We start from the raw sequence: 22,163 nt of genomic DNA, 5'->3' as shown, positions 1-22,163 counted from the left end.
CACTCCGCCTGTATAAAATAAATACATGGTCACTCCATCGAAACATAACCATTCAATATCTTCAAATGTTTTATCTGATGATTTCATAAAATTTAAAAATGGTGGGGTAAAATAGACCTCCGATTGTTTTATTTCTTCATTAACAAATGATATATCAGCTTTCTTTGCTAACTCAGTATCAACGTATTCCTTATCTGCCTTCTTATTTAACTCATCGTTAACATAAGTTTTATCTGCTTTAAGGTCTAAACATCCTGAAACCCATCCTGTATCAGCTTTAGTTTTTAAAATCTTTGATGTCCGTTCATGATACCATTCAACCTTTCTATAATTTCATTATCTTTTTCATCCACATATTCCTTATCGCCTTCTTCACTAACACACTATCCACATATTCCTTATCTGCTTCTTCATTATGTCATTTAGGAAACCTTTTATGAATTCCTCATTTAAATTAAATCTTCCAATCTTCAAAACTTTAGGAAATGCATTTAATGCGTAATATCTCTGTTCTTCTGGTGGAATTGATGTTATATCATCCGTTATACCTTTAATTTTTGAATTCATAAATAAAATTTCTTTTATATTTGATATCACCGCACCACCTTTGCAAACGAATTCAAAATGGTCATTTTTCAATACTATCTCCAAATCTCCATATTTCAACCTTTGCGTTTGTTCTGCCGTCTTTGAATTATATGCATATGTGGCGTATGTAATGGTCTGTGGTTGCTGTTGTTTAATCATTTATTACGATTTAAAAATAAATATTTAATCCGTTATCTCATCAGCTATTTTTTCTATTTGAAATTGCCATAATATTTCATTCATGAATTCTAAATCACAATCAAATAGGTCAGTTATTCTAAATTTAATATTTGATAAATCTTTTGAATGAAGAATAAATGAATTCCCGGATAATTGAAATGGATATGATAAAGAAAATATGTTTAAGTTGATGGATAAAATGTTTTGTATTGATGGGTAAGAGTTAGGGTCTAATGTTTGATGTGAAAATCTCATTGGGGTATTAACTTTATCACATTTGATTAAAATGAAATTGGAACCAGTGTCAGAATACAAAACATCCCCAACATCTTTTTCAAAATTTAATATCCCCAACAATGAACGAAGACGAGGAGTACAAAATTTAATTTTCAGCGGAAATTTAATAAGGTTATTTATTTCATCAAGTTCAAAAAGTTTATCAGGTTTTGATTTAAAATTTTCTTCATACCATACGATAAATGATTCATTTAAATAACTTAAAATTGTGTTAATATCCCCTCACTATCACATTATTTATATACATATCATACGTTTTTTCATGGTCATCTTTAATAAATGATATATAATCTGAAGGGTCTAAAAGAATGGGATTAAATTTACCACTCACAGAAACGAGAGTAACATTATAAATTCCACTAACTGTTAAATTTAATTCACTATTATTCGAAATAATATTGATAATTGACATTTTTTATTACGATTAAAAATATGGTAAAGCGTTATTTTCCAGTGATAAATAAAACTAGAATAAGATTACCTCAAGAATTCATAAATTCAACGAATAAGAAATTCATTCATGTTATAAATTTTAGTGTTTTCAGAAAATATGAGTCGATGTCATATTCATCATCAGGTTATATTTCACTTCATTCAAATTTAGTTCAATCAAACCCATATAATGACCATTTCATAAGATTTTCAGATGGTATTAAAAATGTAATTGATAGATTAAAATATGAACAGATTGACAATATCGAATTTTTGGAATTTTGGTTTAAATATCCCGATGGAAAAAAGATTGAAGTTAAAGATAAAGCAGATACTATAACAAAAACAATTACAATGACTGATCCGGATAGTGGGGAACAAAAAGAAATAAAACAAACGATAGAAACTGGTGAAAGGTCAATTATTATGATTATGATTCAAAGGATTATTATTCGATAATGTTAATGCTTGAATATTAAATAGCCTTAACAAAGAATTTTTCAAGTGATATTTTATATTCATCAACTATTTTATTATAAATATCATTATATGTTAAATATCTTCAGTTGTTGTTCCGTTCTTTGATATCTTAATTGTGCTAATATCCTTTATAGGATTTATTTTTGCAACTGTTCCGCAGCATGAAACCTCATCATCTATGAAAAATTGAATCTTCACGTCTGAATCTTGAACATCACAAAGAATGGCGATAATGTGAATTAATGATTCATAAGGTAAAATAATTAAACCGGATTGGTCAATTAAATTTATTATTGAATCATAATTATCAGTTATGATATCGCGATATATTTTCATTAATTCAGAATTAATGTCTATTTTATATGGGTTATCAAGTGGTGCTGGGTATGTTGGATAAGTGGGAATTTCAACAGGTTCTTTACCTGGTTCAGATAAAATGATTGGGTCTCCATTCTTTATTTTGCTCCTCCTCTTTTTCGGTAAGTCACGAGTTAATAAATTTGGTTGAGTTGCTGACCTTGTTAATTCAGGACTAACATTAACTTTAACATTTTGAATAATTCGTGATTTATCATCATTTACATTATAACCAACCGTAATCTCTGCTTTTGCGTTTGTGTTCTTTTGACTTGTGAAACGTCTTCTCATTTATAATTGAATAAAAAAAAGAAAAATATATTTAAAGTTTTATTTAGTTGTTACGGTAATATCCCAAGGTTCATCCTTGTTTGCTTATACTTTCTTTGTAACTGCACCAATTATGTTATTGATAATGGTTTGAGTTTCTTCCAGTCTTATTTTATCATTTACAATATCTTTAATCATTTCATTACATGCATTCTTAAAACCATCCGATTTTTCTAATTTACGTCTATCACTTTCTTTAATTAAATCAAAGTTATAACCTTGTTGAGAATAAAGTGGTTTCTTTATCAATTCCTTGAACGCTTCTGAAAGTGAAGATGAAGAAATTCTTGCCACTTGAATTGGTTTAAATTCTGCTTTCATTGCTTCTTTCTGTTCATTGAACACTGGATCGAATAAAGCAACTTTAAAGAATTTCTTAGCTGGAATTTCAGGTCTAAATTTGCATATTGACCATCAAACTGATTAACATATCGTGGTAATCCATCCGGTCCCTCTTCAATAGCGTTTAATTCTTCATTGAAATAAGAATATGGATTATGACGGTATGAAAGAATTGGTCCATCTTTACTGTCTCCGATATGTTGTTTAACAGCTTTTCCATTTTCATCAAATTGCATAGGATAACGTTCATTATATGCTTTACGTTTAGGATAATCCGTCATTGTTAATTTATACCCATTTATGACTTTAATATTTCCTTGACCATCAGTAACAAAGACTTCATTTATTCCATCAGGCTTTCCATTTGGTCCTGTAATGTCTGCTTCATGTGCTTCCCAATTTGGTCCATGACGTTTGGCATATGCTTGAGCTTCTGGTAATGTTAAAACGTTTCTCATTTGTTTAACATCCTTTTGAAGACCGGCAACAATGTGGACTAATTCTTTCATTCCGTCTGGAACTTTCATAGTTCTATTATATGCACCCTTTTTGTTTGTTCCTTGTTTTAATGGAACCTGTAGAAGATTTGCAATTTCTGTCATGTTTAATTATAAATAAAAAATAAAAATTAATTATAAAAAAGTTATTCGAATTTAATGGAACCTTTATTTAAATCAACTATTATTTTTCCATGTTCTCCTAATTGTTGATATTGTGTGTAAAGTTCATTAATGCTCATTGGTAAATTCACTTGATAAAGCATAACGTTCAACTGTTGACGACTAAAACCACTGAAAATGAAAAGGGTGGACAGGTTTGATTTAATGTTTGTGCTTAATGCTTTAAAGTATTGAACAGCCATAAAGAATGAACACTGAATGTGTCGACATTGAGTTAATAATTGATTAAAATATGATTTCTCATTAGTTATTAGTTTTGATTTCACGGCATCATCTAGAAAAATTAGTGAATGCAAAAAATTCTATCAAAATTTGAAATAGAAAGTGTTTCAAATAATTCATCCCGTTGTTTATCAATAATTTTATCCTCTAATCCTTGCTTCTTGATTGTATTATATAACTCTTTATACATTAAAAAGTTTTTAAATAATCTTCTGCTTCTTCTTGTGATAAATAAATAATTGGAATTTTTATTAAATGCTTTAATGATTCAAATGTATCATCTGAAGGTGAACCAGAACGGTTGATATAAATTAACACATGAGAATAAGGTGAAGTGTTAGCAATAATGATAATTTGTTTTAATATCGTTAATGTTTTACCTTTATTTTGTTTACCAATTGCTGCAGTGATTGAATTTAAGTAACATTCAGAATATGGAATTTTCATTAATTTTTCCTTAGATAGAGCATTTCTATTATCACTCAATGCTTCATTAATCATATCATCTACGTATGTATTATATACTCCTGCTAATTCTTCAGAATTAAATCCATTTAATCAAAAATAAATTTATAATTTTAAACATTTCTATTCATCAATATTTCATCATATGAACTTCTATACTGTGGTGGTGTACCTGTTGGATGATATTTCAAACCTTCATCCGGTGTCCATGTCCAATATGTAGTCCTAGTAAACCAAACCTGAGGAGGATTTGTCACCTTTGAACAGTAAGTGTCATTTTCACCCTGAATGATTGGATAAGCTTTCACTTGTACTGTAACTTGTGAGTTGAAAGTTTCTAATCCATCAAAGAATATACCCGCTCCATCACGTTGAACTGGAATAGTGCATAAGAATGAAGTTTGGTCTTTCCATGTTCTAGCTAATGGCGTGCCATTATCATCATTCAGTGGTCTAGTTAATGAGTCCTCGTATTCTTCTGTGCATTCATTCACTCCATCTAAATCAGAAGCTTGAAGCATACGTGTAAAGAATATGTCACCCACTGTGGTCATCGCTTGATCGGGGAAGTTTCTGGAATCTATAGTGACCTGGAGACCTCGAAGCATTGGATTTTCTAAAACCGTTCTTTGCATTGCATTCTTCGGAAATGTTAACACAACATCTGTAACATTATGAAGAGCGTATGAGAAATCAGAACTGATACCTTCAGGAGTGATGCAACCTCCATTTAGTGAACGAACGTCAATATGTTGAGCTGGAATCATGAATGGATCTTCCTTACTGAATAAACGTGGTATTGCTTTAATTGATTCTTCAATTAAACCGTATCCTGGTGTAATGCATTTATCCTCTAAAACTTCCATCTTTGTGCATGAAATAATAACGTCTTCAACTGTTGCGTCAGCAGATGTAGCGGCTAAGCTTGTAATTAATTTTGCAGGAAGTCCGATTTGTTGGAATTTGCGATCGTATTTATAAACATGATTCATAATCTTTTCATAATTTTCATCAGTTATCTTTTCATAAACGTAATTTTGTAAATCAGCAACTCTTAACGGGTCAACCTGACAAAATACCAAAGTATCCCTGAAAACATAATATTTCAAAATGATTTCACCAAATGATTTGGGATAATCATCGAACGCCTGAAATGCTAACAAATCATTTACCGGAATAATCATATCAAAAGTGACATCAACTTCTTCATTTGCTTTCTTGAAAACTTCTGAAGGGTCAATAATATTTACCACATACTGAGTTATCATATTTTTGAACATTATTATATAACGAATGAACAAACTTTTTAACTTTCCTTTCTGATTTTGGTTTATATGTTGCAAATGCGAAAGATTCACGGGCGCAATCCATCTGAAGATAACCGGCATCACCTCTTTCGGTTTCTACTTCTAATTGTTTAAAGCTTTGATTTGATGATTTGTAACCAACGAATAAACGCATGCATTTAAAAGCGGCATCACATGTGAAAGCTTTATTTGAAACTAGAGTTGCTTTAACTTTGCGTTTAATATATGTGTCACCTAATTGGTTCACATCATGAGCCGGATTTGTAATTCTTAAATGAGTTTGTTTATCATCAAAATATGGAGTATCAGAGTCATAGCATGAACTTTCAAGTTCTCTATAATATCTTCTACCGTCATTCTTTGCGAATATTTCATTTATCTTTTCGAATGAATGAAATACATTTCCATTAATTGGTTTAGTGTTTGGCACAAATAGTTAGTCGTCATTTATGATGAAATAAAAAAATCAAAATTAAAAGATGAAAATGAATTTTTAATTTTAATGAAATAATCAACTATGGCTGCAGGATTCTTTAAAAAGTTATGGGATAAAGTAAAAAGAGGAGCGCATAAAGTTTGGGAAACAATGAAGAAGGGAGCAAATTGGATATTTAAGAATAAAGAAGCAATTAGTGACGTTGCAGAACAAATAGCACCTAATGTTCCGGTAAGGGAAGTATTAAATAAAGGAGATAAAGTTTATCGTCGACTACAACCGATATTGAGATAAAAATAATATTTATTTTTCCACTACTTTCCTCCTATTTTATTAAGTATTCCTTCAGCAATTCCACCAACTGCGTTACCTGCTTGTGCTCCCATCGCTGGATTACCTGCTTTAGCACCTAATACTCCACCTATGATAGTTCCTGCCGTTTTCGCTACTGGTGCCAAAAAGTTTGCAATGGGTTTTATTATTTTTGATGAACCCAACTTGCAGCTTTCTTAATTCCTTCCCATAACTTTTTAAAGAATCCTGCAGCCATTTCTGATTTAATATTAATTAAAAAATATATTTCATCACTTATATTCTAATTTTTATTTAATGATAAATGAAACCGATTTTAAAAATAAATGAAACAGAGGAGGAAGAAATGAAAGTGAAGATGTTCAAAATAAAATAAACATTGTTAAACCCATTACTGAAACAAAAATTTTTTCATCTGTTGAAGAATTTAATGACTATTATGCTAATAATAAAAAATTATTTGAAGAATTGACAACATGTAAATTGAATAAATGTTTTAAAGTTGATGGATTCAAAATTTCAAAAATAAAAGGTGTTGTTAGTTTGAAATCTATTCCTCAATCAAGAATCACCGCATTAATGAAAATTGATGATTTAACAAAAAGAATAGAAATTATTGAAGAAAGAATAAATCAAATAATTGATTCATAAATCATGACTCGTTGAGCCCGGGTCCTTAAAGTCCAAGGCACAAAGTGCCCAGGACTTAAAGTCCATCACTGAGTTCAAGGTTATATTCATCAAATATTTCATTATTAAATGCAACTTCTGCTAGTTTATTTATTTTTTCAATACGATCATTTGAAAGTCTATCGTTTAATTTTTTCTGAAGTTTTTCATTTTCTAGTTCTGAAACTTTATTTGGATGATATGTAAATTCATGAAATTCTTTTTCCTCAGTTTTGATCATTAATTTACAAAGAACTTTTGTGGTTGGAATTCGTTTGAACCATTTATCCTTAATATTTGTTATAAATTCAATATCTGGAATTAATTCCCAAATTTTTGCATTTTCAATTAATTTATTATCAAATGCAAAAGCAATGGGTTTAATATTAAACTTACCTTTATAATATAAACTTTCTATATAATCATCGAAATAAACATCTACTTGTTTAACATTTTCAAGAATTGGTGAAAGAGCATCCATTAATTGATTGACGGTTACGAATCTTGATCCACTCATTTATGTAAGAATAAAAAAATAAATTATTCATAAATGTCAGAAGAAAATATTTAAATAAATTATTTAAATTTTTTTACTCTATTCAAGAATTTTATTTTTGATATAACTCATTGAATTCAAATTTTTTAAAAAAATTGACACCATATTTGGAATCTATGCAAAAATATATTCTTTAATTAATGGTAATATAGGAATTGTAGGAATAAAAACTTTTTATAAATTATTCATAAATTTTTAAAATCTGCTATTCAGAAGTATGTTCAAAAATCATTCAATTATGTGAGAATTCTTACGATTACAAAAAAGGTCACACAACCCGCCCTCATATACTACTATATTTTGAATCTGTAAAAAACTTTGAAATTCATTTATTGATTGTACATTTGAGTTATACGTTGTTTGGTTATTCGAAATTTATAAAAGATTTCATTTTCGTTAATTTATGAATCAAAATATTGTAATAATGGAGAATTTCGTTTGAATTTCGTATTGAATGTAGATTGCAATTGTAATGTTGATAAAATGATGTATAATTTGCTTAATTTGAGAGAGTTTGTAATAATAATCGAGAAATATGAATTTTGAATGATTAAATAGAGACGAGTTCATCAATGTAATCTGTTTCGAATCAGTATTTGATGTTCCCGTTCTCAACTTTAGCTGTTAATGAATACGTTAGCAGCATTCAACCATATTCATTCACTATAAATGAAAAGAACAAGTAGTAATTGATGATATATGAAAGAGTTACATTGATCATTCTTGCTAATTCCTCATTATTTTTAAAATATTGACATTATTTTATATTTTCACTTAAAAATAAGTAAATTCATTACAACTTAACGTAAAAATAACTATTGAAATAGTAAAAACGTGATATAATGATGTGAAATTTCCAAATTTTTTTCAAAAAATAATAAATAAATTCAAAAATTGTTAAAAAATCTATGAAAATCATAAATCTAAAATTATTTTGGAATTTTTGAGTAAGTAGATCAAGTTTAATATTTGTATATAATGTTATTTCTGCGAAAATTTATGATTTTTCTCAAAAATTTGTAATCAATTTTGATAGATATTACCTTTTAAGATAAACAAACTTATATATCATAGCAAGTGACTAATTTTAAAGATAAATTCCCATATATATCTCTTATAAAATCAACAGCTTTATTCAAATTTTAAATTCTTGACAATTTTAGATGAATGATTGGCCAAAATTGTTAATTTATAACGTAACGCAATCATTACTGGTGAAGCATTCTGTCTAATAATCGATTTATTGATATTTCTTTGAAATATGAGACAAAAAATCGTTTTTTCACAAATTATGCATATACACACTCATAAACATTACTATTTAAATGATATACCACAGCTATTTACCTAATATCTTAATCAATTTATGCAATTGTGATTTAACTCGATTTATATCGAATTTTAATCATTGAATAGATTTAGATTTCCTTAATACAATTCAGATCATCCATTATATTAATGATATACTAAATATTTCATAATAATAAAAAAATTAAGAGAATTTTCACATTTTATTAATGTGAATCATCACCTTAAACTATGTATTTATTAAGGCCTCGTTGCAAACACAAATAATAATTGATAATATTTTTTATATTAAATACAATATATTTGGGCTAAACAACAGCGTTATTGTTATATTCTCGTATATGTTAGCACAAATAATATATTGTTATCTTATAAACACAATATTTTTTTTTAGAATTAAATAAGCATAATACTTTTTATGTATTAACACAATATCACAGTTACAAAACGTTAGTATTAGGCTATCTGATTATATGTGAAAATAGTGAGAAATATCATAATTTGTCTTGCAATCTTCTAATTAATCTCATAAAAAAGCATAACATAGTATTTTTATTATATAAATAGATTGCAAATAGTATGCTTTAGTAGTGCCTAAAAAGCCAAGGATCTAAAATAACTCTATGGTGGAGAATTATGCATTTGAATGTCTATCGTCGTGATCGGGACGATTATTTTCGAAATAGACCGAAAGACGATTATTTTTTTCGAAATAGACATTCTCCCATCAATAATTGGAATTTAAAGGGTAAATTCATAGGAAAAGATTGTTTCAGTGTATTTTATTAAGAATGATATCCGAAATCATAAGATAATAATCTCCATAATTTTTTTCAATTTAGCCATAAATTTAAATTCATGACCTCACCTGCAGATGCATATTAATCAGCAACATAATTATTATCAATTTTCCCCATAAAAAATTTGTCAAATCAATAAATGGAGAAACAACTTTTTTAAAAAGTGATTTATACATAGTTTTCCATGCATAAATGTTATTTGCTGATTGCAAAGCTCTTTGAATAGAAAGCCTTTCGTTACATTTTTTGTGAATGAAAAATTAGTTGTCTCTAATTATCTGTGCTAATGATAAATTAAGTTATATCCAATTTCAAGGTTAATATATATTTTCAATTAATGACCAATTGTCTTTACAATAATTCAGAAAGATTTACGGTTGAAAATATGATATAGTTTACAATTAACTATTGTCATTTCTAATGAATAAATTTTTATTTTTTAAATAACGTGTAAAATAATTTTGAGAGGGAAACAGATTAATAAAATTCAATATAGTTTTTAAATTCTAGGGTTGTTAAAAATATCAAAAATTAGCGTTTTGAAGACACCATGGTGTCTTATAATTTTCCCTTCCTTATTGGCGTGTAGAAATAAATGCGCCAATAGATTGAAGAAGAAGAATTGTTTTTCTCTTAATGAACTAAAAAAAAAAAAAAAAAAAAGGTAGTGGGGCCTCCAGGCACTTCGTGCCCTCTAGCCCTGAAGATGTTTAGTATAAAATGAAGTTTATATAAAATGAGGTTTTTTGGGGTATAGGGGGCTTCCCAGGGGCTGCGCCCCTTCTAGCCCATAAAATTTTTTGAGAGTCGTTGCTGTTGACTTTTTGAGATATAAAAATTGCTCACATTTGCTCACATTTTGGCACTTTTTTGTACGTTTGTCAAAAATTGTGAGAAAGATCTCACAAAAATAGTCAAAATGTGAGCAAATTTTGAGAAGTGCTCACATTTTGACATACGATTATTTTCATACGTTTTTTTGATGAATTCTAATAAAACTTCATTATCACTTTCAGAACGAAGCGTAACTTTTCAGCACGTAACGCTCTATCATGTGTAGTGACATATTATTCAAAAAAACTCAGATTGCTTATCTTATAATAACAATTTCATTAGAAAAAATGCACGATTTCACGCTAAAACTTTGAAGCAATTCTTAAATTCGGATAAAAAATCGATATGTATTACACTTTAAACTTCAAAAAATGGTTCAAAATTTAGACTTAGTTTATCTTAACAATATAGCAGATTTTAAGCCGAACAAGTAGGAGTAATAGAAATAGCTCTTGAAAATAATTACAATTAGTAATATGTAAGTCAAAGTTCGAGTATTCTAATAAATAAACGTTCCGGATTTTCTTTACTACAAGAATCAATACTTAATATATAGAAGCAACAGTAAAAACTTATTAGAGATTCAAAAAGAAAGTTGACTAAAGAGAATCTTTTTATATAAGTAATTTTTTTTTGAAATACGAGATCGAATAAACATGTATTTTATTTTATTACTATAATAATACGTTTTTACATAGTAAGAAAGTTTAGAGACTGAAATGAAATTAAAAATGAGAAAAAAATAAAGCTTTTCTATAAAAATTCATATTAATATATAGTATAATGATATTACAATTTATTGATAGTTGTGTTAGAAAAAAGGTACATTCACTATTTTTGACAAAATTTTAAATTTTCATGGGGTTGTAAATCTTATAATAACTAGATGAATAAGGAATAAATCCCAGTATGATGTAGTTATTTGTTGTTAATTCGAATGCGTTTAGAGGTAAACTTAGCTTGTGAGATATATATAAATAAAATGTTAATGCTTTAACCGCTCTTGGTGGAATGACATATAATTTTGTATCCTTATAAATAAATTTAATGTAGTTTTCCATTTTTGTCACTTTTTAAGATCTTACAAAATATAGTTGATTTTTATCACTATTGAAATAAGATAAATAATGTAAGGACTCTAATTTTGTTATAAATATGAATGAAAACAGTAAAATGGATAACTTAAATATATAAAAATAAATATTGGAACAAAGCTATAACAAATTTTCATTCTTATTTATAAATTGATAAACCAAAGTAATACATTTTATTACATTTCGTGTAACATATACTAATAAAAAAAAAAAGGTATTGGGGCTTCCAGGCACTTCGTGCCCTCTAGCCCCGAAGATGTTTAGTATAAAGCCGCTTTTTAACTTCACTTAAAATGCCACGTAAGCTACGTAAGAATATACGTAAGAGGAAGAGAGCATTGAAACATCCAATAGTAAGACTAACACCACAACAACAGTTGCAACAACAAATGCTGAATGACCCCACTATGTTGCAACAAATGTCAAGCAATCCTATGCTTTTAAACCGAGTTGTTGGTGCACAGAGTGGAGGTTTAAGAGCGGCACTTTTAGCGAAAATGGCAGGCTATGGTGGAGCTGCAGACGGAACAGCCTATAACCCTCAAAGTCAAATGAATTTGAGTTCACTCAAAAATCAAATAGCAGATGTCAAAAAGTCAAACATAGACATACAGAAGCAAATAAGTGAAAACGAAAAGAAACTAGAATATGACAGACACACAAAGAAACTCAATGAGTTAAACGTAGAGAAAAAGAAGAAAGAAGAACAACTGAAAGAACTAAGTACAGAGGAATATGCGAAAAAAGTGTCAGAAAAAGCAGCAGAAGTAGCAAAAATGGAACAAGATGTCATAAATTTGAAAAACCATACTACTCAATATAAAGTACTGAAAGATGAAGAGATAAAACAAAAAGCCCTGAAGACATATATGGATAGCGATGAGTATAAAAAAGAAGTTGAAGCAAATGTAAAGGCAGAAAAACTTTTACAGTTGCAAAACCAAACCGTACAGTATGAAAACTTAGCACAAGAAAGTAAAAATAACGACGCAGCCATGCAAAAGGCAATGAAAAGCGCAGAATATATAAAAGCTAACAATGACTGGTTAGATGCCCAAGCCAACGCTAAAGCAGCCCAACTTATAGGGTCAATAAGGACAAAAATACAAGCGGATGAAGACAGTTCAAATGAAGCTTTAACGAATACTGACTTTAAGAACGCCTTCGAAGCTCTTCATAGTAAGGTGAAACTAGTGAACGACTTCTCATCTGGAAAGAAACTGAAGTCTGAAGGTTTCGACAACGAGTTAAGAGAAGTAGCACAAAATATGACGAAAATAACAGATGCAGCAACGAGACAGGCAGTTCAAAGTGCCTATGACGCCGTTAGAGCAACTGTTGTGAAAAGTCAAGAAAAAGAGTTACAACAGACCAAAACAGACCTAGTAAATGCTTTCTTAAAAACGAAAAGTCAGGTAGGACATTACGCTGCAGATGGAACATATGTGCCAGCTGGTGGAACTTATATACCAGCTGGTGGAACTTATATACCAGCTGTTGGAATTTATATACCACCAAACCCTCCAAGAGAAGCACCTGCACCAGGACTACCTAAAACATTTACATCGTCACATGGACACAGACACAGGCATGCACCAAAACCAACACAACAACCAACAGTTCAAAATCCAGCACAACAACAACAACAACCAACACAACAACCAACACAACAACCAACAGTTCAAAATCCAGCACAACAACAACAACCAGCACAACAACCACCTCCACAACCAGCACAACAACCAACAGTTCAAAACCCTGCACAACAACCACAAACAGAGCAAGGACATAAAAGAAGTAGAGAACAAGGAAACCAAGAATTCTTAAAAATGCTTAAGGAAGAGTATGGTTACCCAGATAGTATTGACTTTAGTGACAGATATAAAGAAGCTATTAGAAAGTTCAAGGAAGGAAATATTGACCCGAACCTATTTAGCTTTATGGCTCTGCACCAAAGGGGATATAATCTCAAACCTGGAAAATACAAGCTCGCTAAGGGATATGATTTAATAGCATATCATCCAAATGACATGGATGAATTTACTCCGAGATATTTGATGTCAGAGCTAAATGACAATTTAACTCTCTTCATGAAACGCGTAAAAAATAGAGACGGAACGAAAGAAGAAAGGTTTGTGAGTCCGGATGACTTAGAAAGGGAACTTGTTGAAAACGGTCTCGGAATATATGAAATGCCAGCAGATGAGGTACAAGAAACTCCACAGGAAGAACTAGTTCAGATACAACCAGACATGGAAGAAATAGTTCAGCAACAACAGCTAGAAGAGCCTGAAGGAAACGAACAAGTCCCTCCTTTGGAAACTAACTTCACAGAACTAGATGAAGATTTGGAACAGCCGAAAAATCTTGACCCTCAACAAGTGTATGCGGAGAATATGGAATATTTCCAAGAGTCTAAAAAAAATTCAGCTGACATAGTAGAAGAATATCGAAAAATGTTTGCCGACATACAAAAGACTCCAACACCAGATGAAAATATTCAGCATAGAATGGAAGTACTGAAAGAAAATGTACACAAATACAACAACCCTTTTTACTTACGAGCATTTAACGTTCAATCTTCGGATGAACTCGGTGAAAATAAAAGGTTAAATTTCAACAAAACATATAGAAATGAAACATTGTTTAAAGTTCATTCAGAACCTAACCAAGATGGAAACAAACCTACTTTTGTTTCTGCAGACTATGGAACTACAATGAGATGGGGTCATAAAGCTAATCCGGATAGGTGGTTCATAAACTTACAACCACAATTCCAAGAAGTTGTAGACGCAATGGAAGTCAATGGTGAACCAGATATAGCTGGTATTTTAAGCGCGGCTTTAATGCCATTGAAAGATATGAAACATGCAGATATTTTGGACCAGTATGAAATGAACATGGCTGATGGAAATATAACACCTGACGTTCTAGAACATTTATCTCAAAGAACTACACAGAACCATAGAGATGGTATATTTGGTGAAGAGTTTAGAAAGAAAGTTAGGGAGGGAGAAGGAAGAGAACCTATTGTACATGACCTTGCAAACGAAAGTTTGCAAAATGTCATAAAAACTTACTTTGCAGACAATGAACTGAGAAGGGATGAATATTTAAGAAAACTCAAATGGACAGTACCAAATGAAATGTTAGTATTGAAAAACATGTTCCTTGACAAAATAAAACCAACTACAGAAATAAACGACGCAAGACTGAAAGATTGGGTAAAAGCTTTCCCATTCACAAAAGATATTGTTGGTAACATGGAAAGAAAACCAGAATGGCTACAAAAACATATATTTGGAAACGAGCATATTCCATATGGACAGGCACTGTTTGAAGAGCTTAAACCGGAAACTCAGGAAAGAGTCATACAAACAATACGCGAAGACTCAAATACAAACTATGACAAACTCTTTCTAGGATATAGGTTACCTGAGATGGGCGACCAGAGCCCAAAGGCAAAAAAGACATGGGAAATTTGCAACATACTAGATGAACATGAGGCAAAGATGCAACAACTTGAAGCAGAGGGCAAGTTACCAAAAGCGACACCAAAGAAGAAGAGAAGAGTAGAACAAAGTGAAAGTAGTGAAGAAGTAACTTCATCTAGTGAAAGTAGTGGCAATGAAAGAAAAAGAAGAGTTAAAAACTCAGTCAGGAAGAAAGTAAAGCTTGGTCCACGTGGGTTCTATTATGACATATAAATCCAACTATTCTATATTTTTACCCATATGAAATGTACGCCGCTCAGAATATAACGCCAACAGTTTTGGATGCTATGAACGGAAATGTTTCCGAATGGTATAACGAATGCGACAATGCCATTAGAAGGTCAGAAATAGTTCCTGGAACTTACGAATATACAACTGCTGTTCTTATGGAAACGTAGGTGAGTTTGGAGAAGGTTCTTCAACAACAGTAGATATTGCTTGCGACAGGTTTCATATTATTTCTATTGACAACTCTTTCTTATACGTGGAACAAGACATTGAAATAAAACCTTCTGCCAAGTTGTCTGACAAGAAAGGTTGCAATGGAATTTTCTATGTCGGATACCAATATGCTCCAGAAGTTTTCATGGGATATAAGATATATTCTAACTCTGACTTAGTTCAAACAGTAACATGGGCAAACTATGAATGGTTCGCTTTGAGAAACTCAGTACAACCACAAGCTAGAGAACAAACAGACCAGTATGCCACCATTGAGAAAATAAGAAGACTTGACCCTACCGTTCCAGGAGTTTATGTTAACCTTTCTGGTTCAGATGGAACTGCTGCCACTAAAGTAAAACTGAAACTTAGAGTTCCTTTGTCATCTTTCCTCATCTTCAGGTTTTTAAGATACTTGCCAAACTGGGCAGGAAAAATTTCTATCGAACTTACTCCAAGCAAAAATAACTTAGTCATTGCACCAACACAAGACCCATTCAGCATTGCTGTAGCTGGAACTGGTGGAGCCAAGTTCTGTGACTTTTGCAAAGACAAAGTTGACTTAGACTTTGGTTTCTCAAACTTCAACACTGAAGTAAACTATTATTTCAATGCTGCTGGAACTGCTTGGGACCCAGTTAAGTTCACATGCGAAAAATTTGAATGCAAGAGAATAGAAAGCAGACTTGCAGTTTATATGTTGGACCCAGATATTTCAAATGCTTTAGCTGCCAAATATATTGCAGTTCCACTTATGTTCCCTATACACCAAATATCTGTCAAAGACTTTGCAGGTGAAGTTGGAAACCAAAGTGCTGACCCAGGTGCAAGAACAGATATTGCTTTAACAACTGCAATGAAACATGCAGATACTATGTTTGTACTGTTCAGACGAACTATAAATGACTATTCTTGTTTCTACAACCCTGGTATTAAATATCATATAAACATAGATGGCAAATATTATCCAAGAGAAGAATATTCTACAGTTGAAGATATGAGGTCATACAACTTGACATTAGATGCTATGAACTTTAACAACAACTTCACAACAACCATTAACCCTGAAATGCAAAGTTCTATTATGCCATATGTGAAAGTATGGACTCATACAGGAGCTCAAAAAACTCAATATACAAATGGAGACCGTTCAAACTTTTGGCTTGGCATTCCATTTGCTGACTCAGAAGACTTTATGGGTGGTATTTCAACTGTTGGTACAGTTCAAATACAATATACTGGTGACAGAGACGGTCCAGATGAATTGAAAGCAAAGAAGTTTACAAAACCAATAGCACTTTTCACGGAAGATGCTCTTTTGAAGATTCGTTCGATGAAACCTGCTGGGGCTCCTCAGATTTGGTATAACGACAGCTTCCATCGAGCAGATTTTGGCAGCAGGTCAGTAAGTTGTTCTTGAACTGACTTCTCTCCGTCAAATATTGACAGTACGCCAGTTTTGACATAGTATTGTATTATAAACTTACCTTTAGAAATATCTGTAAGTTTTGTTGTTATATTTTTGTCTGCTTCAAGAACTTTCACCATTTCGGTTATACCAACTTTCTTTGCTTTATGAAAATATTTTGGTTCAGCAAAGACTGCTATTCTATAACATTTTCCATTGTTTGTATAAAGAACTATTCTATCAGTGTATTTGTATTGTTTGTGTGTGTAAACTTTGTTTTGCTTCAATTCGAAGAGATACTCAAATACGTCCATCTTTTTATTCTAAGTAAAATGTCATTTCCGAAAAATAGAAGCGTAAGTGTTTCAAAAGGTTTAATGGCGGTGGCAGATGTGAAGTTAAATTCACCAACTCAAACAAACAGTCAAAGTGTTGTTGTCAATGTCAAAGAAAGAGATGTTGAAGTGGGGAAACCATACGAAGACGAAGATGGTATAACAATAGTTCCTGTAAAAGAACAACCAACATATCCTGAAGTTAGCAGAGACTTAAGTTCTGTTGCAGATATTCGAAATGACTACCAACAACTTAAAGACAAACTTAAAACTCAGGAGAAGATTTGTCAAGCTTTAGGTGTAATGTTAAACTTGGTCGAACACAACCCCGTAAAAGTGAACTCATATGTCATTGCACCTCATGAAATTTTGAAAGAACTATTGAAACTTTTGACAGAGGCAGACGATATAAACATCAAAGAAATAGAACCCGACATTGCTTGCTGTGGTGTTTCATATAATGTCATTGACAAGATATACGTTATGAAAGGAGGTGAAACCTTGAACTTAAAATATAGTTTCCCAGACGTTATAAAAATATTTGACGACCACAACATTTCATTAAAATTTACTTGCTAAGTAAATGGCAGAAGACATAGTGGTTTATACTATTACGACTAAAAACCCTGAGTCATATAATTCTATAACAACAAACTTACAAAGTCCTCAAGGACGATATTGTAAACTGACCTTAAACACGATGACGACTAAAGCCTGTTTTGCTCTTTTGACACCAGAAGACTTTTGTTGTTGTGAATGGTAAAAATACTTCTTTGAAGATACTTACTCAGATATACCACCAACAGGTTTTGTTGACTTATTTAATACTTTAAGGACGGATGTAACATGTGCTGCAACTAGAGCAGGTTCATTATGTTTGGATGTCCGACTGAGTTTAGTATAAACGATATGAGCTATAATACAAAACTTATATCTGGTTTTTACTACCAACAGTTTCCTATAACAGGAAAAGGTGTCATACAAGGTCTATCTATTCCATTGACTTTAAGTACACCTATTTTATATATTGTTTCAAACTTAGGTTCAAAGTGCTATTCGAATGTCGACAGAAACTACTATGACCAAAAGATACTCATGCGTATAAACAACACTTTCTCTGCTGGTTTGCCTATTGTTCATTCGAATGCAGAGTTTTCAGCTTTAGTAAACTCAAACACTTTAGCAAACATAAACTTAACCTTAGTTGACGCAAACTTTGTTCCTGTAAAACTTTTATGTCCTATGTATTTGTCAATGACGGCAGAAAGTTTCGAATTGGAAGATGCAACTGGTGAAAGTATTGTACTACAAGAACAACTTCAACAACAAATAGCTCAAGAACAACAAATGCAACAAATGGAACAAATGCAACAACAAAGTCAAGAATAAAAAAATATTTTTTTTATTTTTATAAAAATGTACAGAATAGATGTTTCAGATTTTTATGACTTCCAAGCCTTCAGAAATATGTGTCCATTTAGAGACTATAAACAAAGCAGTCGAGAATTTGAAACGTTTAGTCATTTATGTTGACTCTGCCCCAGAATGTTATGTCATGAAAGAATGGGATGTTGTCTTTAACAAACCAAGAGCGACAATAGTTTCAGAACAAGAATGTAAACAGAAACTTAAGAAAATAAAAGTCGTACAAGTTGGTATGAAGATGTTAGATGCTTGGGATATCTTATTGTCAAAGTTAGAAGATTTTTCAGTTCGTGGTATAAAGTTCTATACACCATCTCCAAACTTCTATTCTATCTTCACTGGATATAAATACGAACAAGTAGAATGGAAAGAAAATGTTATAGAAGCTTGGTTAGACCATGTCAAAGAAATTATATGCAATGGAAACGAAAGAGTCTATGAGTATATCTTATGTTGGTTTGCAAACATCTTACAACATCCAAGTGCTAAAAATGAAACTGCTCTCATCATAATTGGAAAACAAGGAACAGGTAAGAACACTTTCTTTACAGATATTTTGTGCAAACTGTTAGAGGGCTATTCGAACCCTAATATGACAAACTTAGAAAACATCTGCGGTAAGTTTAACTCTTCAATAGAGAATATGAAACTTATATAGTATGTAACGAACTTCAAAAGTATAGATACAACAAAAGTTTTGAACTCAGATGCTTTGAAGAGTCTTATAACAGACAAAGTTGGAGTTGTTGAAGAAAATATAAAGACCAAAGAGTTTGTGAAAAATGTTGCAAACTTCGTCATGGTTTCAAAACAATGCCGTTCGATGAAGTTAGAAAGTTCTGACAGAAGATATGTAGTTGTCAGAACGTCAGAAGCTCATATGCAAGATACAGAATATTTTGACGACTTAGCAGAAACTTTGACACCTGACTTTTACAAACCACTTGTTCTCATATTTCATGACATTAGATATTTCTAAGTTCAATCCAAGACAAATTCCACATACCGAAGAGAGACAAACATTGTTAGAAGCAAACAAGAGTGTATATGAACTGTTCATAGATGAAACTGACTTTGAGTGTTTAGATAAAGGTCATTGTACGATGAATATAACAGTATTGTCAAGAGTATGGTTATATGACAGCGTCTAAACGTACATTCTTTGGCAAATGTCAAAAGTCTTTTAGACGTACAGAATGGTGTATATACAAAGAAAAATTTTTCTGAGTAAATTTAAAAAAAAAATATTTTTTATCCGATAGAAAAGATGACGAAATTCATCTCAGTAAACAAGTACATGTCAGGACTTAAAGAAGAACTAGACCCATTCACATATTTGAATGTTTACTTTCTACCATTTTGAAAAAGTCTACATTTGACAAAGTTTGGAACATCGAACCAGTTAAGTTTGCTATTGTGACTAAAAATGGTGCGAAATTTGAAGACTTAGACATAGAAGGTTTGTTAACAGTCAAAGAAAGTTTTGACAGAAGGTTTTCAAACCTTAAAGAAGGCAAAGCATACAAACTTGTTATACCTTATGAACCAAAGAAAGCAGACGACTATGAATATTATGATCTAAAGTTGTAGAAGTTCAAGGTAAATTGGGTAAAAAGATTTTAGAGTCTAAGCCAGTGTTTGCTCCTAAAGAGGAAGAGAACATTGACATTGACCCAGAAATGTTCTAAAAATAAAATTTTATTTTTACATGTCAAATTTCTTTTCTCTGGCTCTGCGTTCTTTCTTCTCTTCTTCTACTTTCTTTCTTTCTTTTCTCTCTTCTTCTTCTCTGGTGGAGTTATGTCAAACTTCTCAGAACCATATTTTTGTAAAAGTGCTTTGTCATTTAATAGCTCTTCTATTCTGTTTTCTATTTCATTTTCAAGAACAGCGCATGTGTCTTCTTTGCATTCTAAGAAGTTTTGTTGGACTTCATCTCTCCAAGAGGCGTCATCTCTGTCAACAAGTCTGTCATTGACAAATTTTAAGACTGCTCTGCTTAATGTTTTATGGTTCTTGTCATATTCCCAGAAACAGAACTTTAGAACAAATTCACCTTTCTTGTTTACACTATGTAAGATTTTATGGTCGACAGATGTTTTGCTGTCGAAAAGCTTGTCTCGAATATAGATGGCGAAATCGCTAGACATTTCCTAAAAGATAAAAATTTTAATTTTTCTAAAAATATGTTAGAAAAAAAGTTTGCTGACATTGACAAAAAATTTGAGAATGTTTTAAATAAGAACAAGAGGAAGTTGGAAAATGCTCAGATAAAACCCATACATGACAAGTTCCTATTTGCTCAGAATGGTATAACAGGTCTAATTGCACCACCTGGGTCGGGTAAGACTTTCACTTATCTTAAAATGGCTGCACAACAACAAGAACTAGATGAGAAGAACCCATTCTATGAGTTAGTAGTCATTTGTAGTACTTCGGGTCAATTTGACCAAACAGTCAATTCGTTCAAAGATATTATAAAGAAGTCTAAGTTAGTATGTATAAAAGACTCTGAGTTGTTGGATTGGATAAAGAAGTACCAAAGAAGAGTTTTGAAGTACAATGCTATAAATGAGTATGTCAATTCTAAGTTTAAAGACCCAAATGAGGAAATGCAGAGAATATTAGAGAAGAAACACTTCAGAAACAAACAGAAAGAGATAGAATACATTTCGAAGAAATTGCAATCTTACGATTGGAAGACTTACCCTCACAGATGTCTTCTTATCTTAGATGATTTCGCCTCTCATCCTTTGTTAAAGAATAGAGAACAAGACATGTGTCGAATTCTTAAGAAGCTCAGACACTTTAACATTTCAGTTGTCATTTGTGTACAGACAGCCAAGAGTTTAAGTAAGGATGTAAAGAGAATACTTACTGATATTATACTTTTCCCCGGATTGTCCGAAGACGATTTCATGGAACTTATGAAAGAGTCCATGGCAGGTAAGTTTGACAGACATGAACTATGGGAGAAGTACAAAGTCATACAAGACCCTCATACTTCTTTCAGAATTCACATCTACGCAAACAAAGTTCAAATTGTTTCAAGACAAGCTTGAAAATGTAAGTGTTTTAGTCTTAGTCTGTTGTGGTTCTGCAGCTTTCGGTTCTTCTGGCTTTGGAAGACATTCAGGAAGAGGAATGTCAGTCATCCGTTTGTGTCCTGTCGGAAGGAAGAGTTCTTCCAGTTGTCAAGAAATTTTTTTCCTCTCGGAAGGAAAAACTTTTTCTGTCGGAAGGAAAAACTTTTTCTGAAGGTCGGCCAAAAAGTTCTCAATTTTCGAAAATTTGAATGGTTTACGGACGGACAACAGAAAAAATTTTTCCTGTTGTCAAGAAATTTTTTTCCTGTCGGAAGGAAAAACTTT

The 22,163-nt window shown here is 31.4% G+C and overlaps 6 protein-coding genes and 1 pseudogene across 7 annotated transcripts, besides 4 other annotated features; 5 read left to right on the top strand and 2 right to left on the bottom strand.

Annotated features, from left to right (window-relative positions):
* Positions 1-5,062: part of a mobile genetic element that runs on past the window's edge.
* Positions 5,063-7,134: 2,072 nt separating this feature from the next.
* On the bottom strand, positions 7,135-7,614 carry TVAGG3_0656070 (protein of unknown function, DUF4108 family; the record flags this gene model as incomplete). The annotated part of the gene is made up of 1 exon (XM_001289597.1): positions 7,135-7,614. The coding sequence occupies one exon, from the start codon at positions 7,612-7,614 to the stop codon at positions 7,135-7,137; it is 480 nt and encodes a 159-aa protein (XP_001289598.1).
* Positions 7,615-10,404: 2,790 nt separating this feature from the next.
* Positions 10,405-22,163: part of a mobile genetic element that runs on past the window's edge.
* Positions 10,588-11,511: a mobile genetic element.
* Positions 11,513-11,892: a mobile genetic element.
* On the top strand, positions 11,983-12,334 carry TVAGG3_0656030 (protein of unknown function, DUF4106 family; the record flags this gene model as incomplete). Its single annotated transcript, XM_051241840.1, has 1 exon — positions 11,983-12,334. A coding segment is annotated over one exon (352 nt), but the record flags the coding sequence as incomplete, so codon positions are not given.
* On the top strand, positions 12,466-13,493 carry TVAGG3_0656020 (kinase-related family; the record flags this gene model as incomplete). Its single annotated transcript, XM_051241839.1, has 1 exon — positions 12,466-13,493. A coding segment is annotated over one exon (1,028 nt), but the record flags the coding sequence as incomplete, so codon positions are not given.
* On the top strand, positions 14,407-15,288 carry TVAGG3_0656010 (protein of unknown function, DUF4106 family; the record flags this gene model as incomplete). Its single annotated transcript, XM_051241838.1, has 1 exon — positions 14,407-15,288. A coding segment is annotated over one exon (882 nt), but the record flags the coding sequence as incomplete, so codon positions are not given.
* On the top strand, positions 15,429-17,001 carry TVAGG3_0656000 (annotated as a pseudogene). The gene has a single exon. A coding segment is annotated over exon 1 (1,573 nt).
* Positions 20,651-20,942, bottom strand: TVAGG3_0655990 (uncharacterized protein; the record flags this gene model as incomplete). The annotated part of the gene is made up of 1 exon (XM_051241837.1): positions 20,651-20,942. A coding segment is annotated over one exon (292 nt), but the record flags the coding sequence as incomplete, so codon positions are not given.
* On the top strand, positions 21,405-21,854 carry TVAGG3_0655980 (protein of unknown function, DUF4106 family; the record flags this gene model as incomplete). The annotated part of the gene is made up of 1 exon (XM_051241836.1): positions 21,405-21,854. One exon carries the CDS (start codon positions 21,405-21,407, stop codon positions 21,852-21,854), a length of 450 nt encoding a protein of 149 aa, XP_051088423.1.

Source organism: Trichomonas vaginalis, chromosome III, assembly GCF_026262505.1.
Source record: "Trichomonas vaginalis G3 chromosome III, whole genome shotgun sequence".
Lineage (NCBI taxonomy): Eukaryota > Parabasalia > Trichomonadida > Trichomonadidae > Trichomonas > Trichomonas vaginalis.
This window is presented reverse-complemented; position numbering and strand designations above follow the sequence as displayed.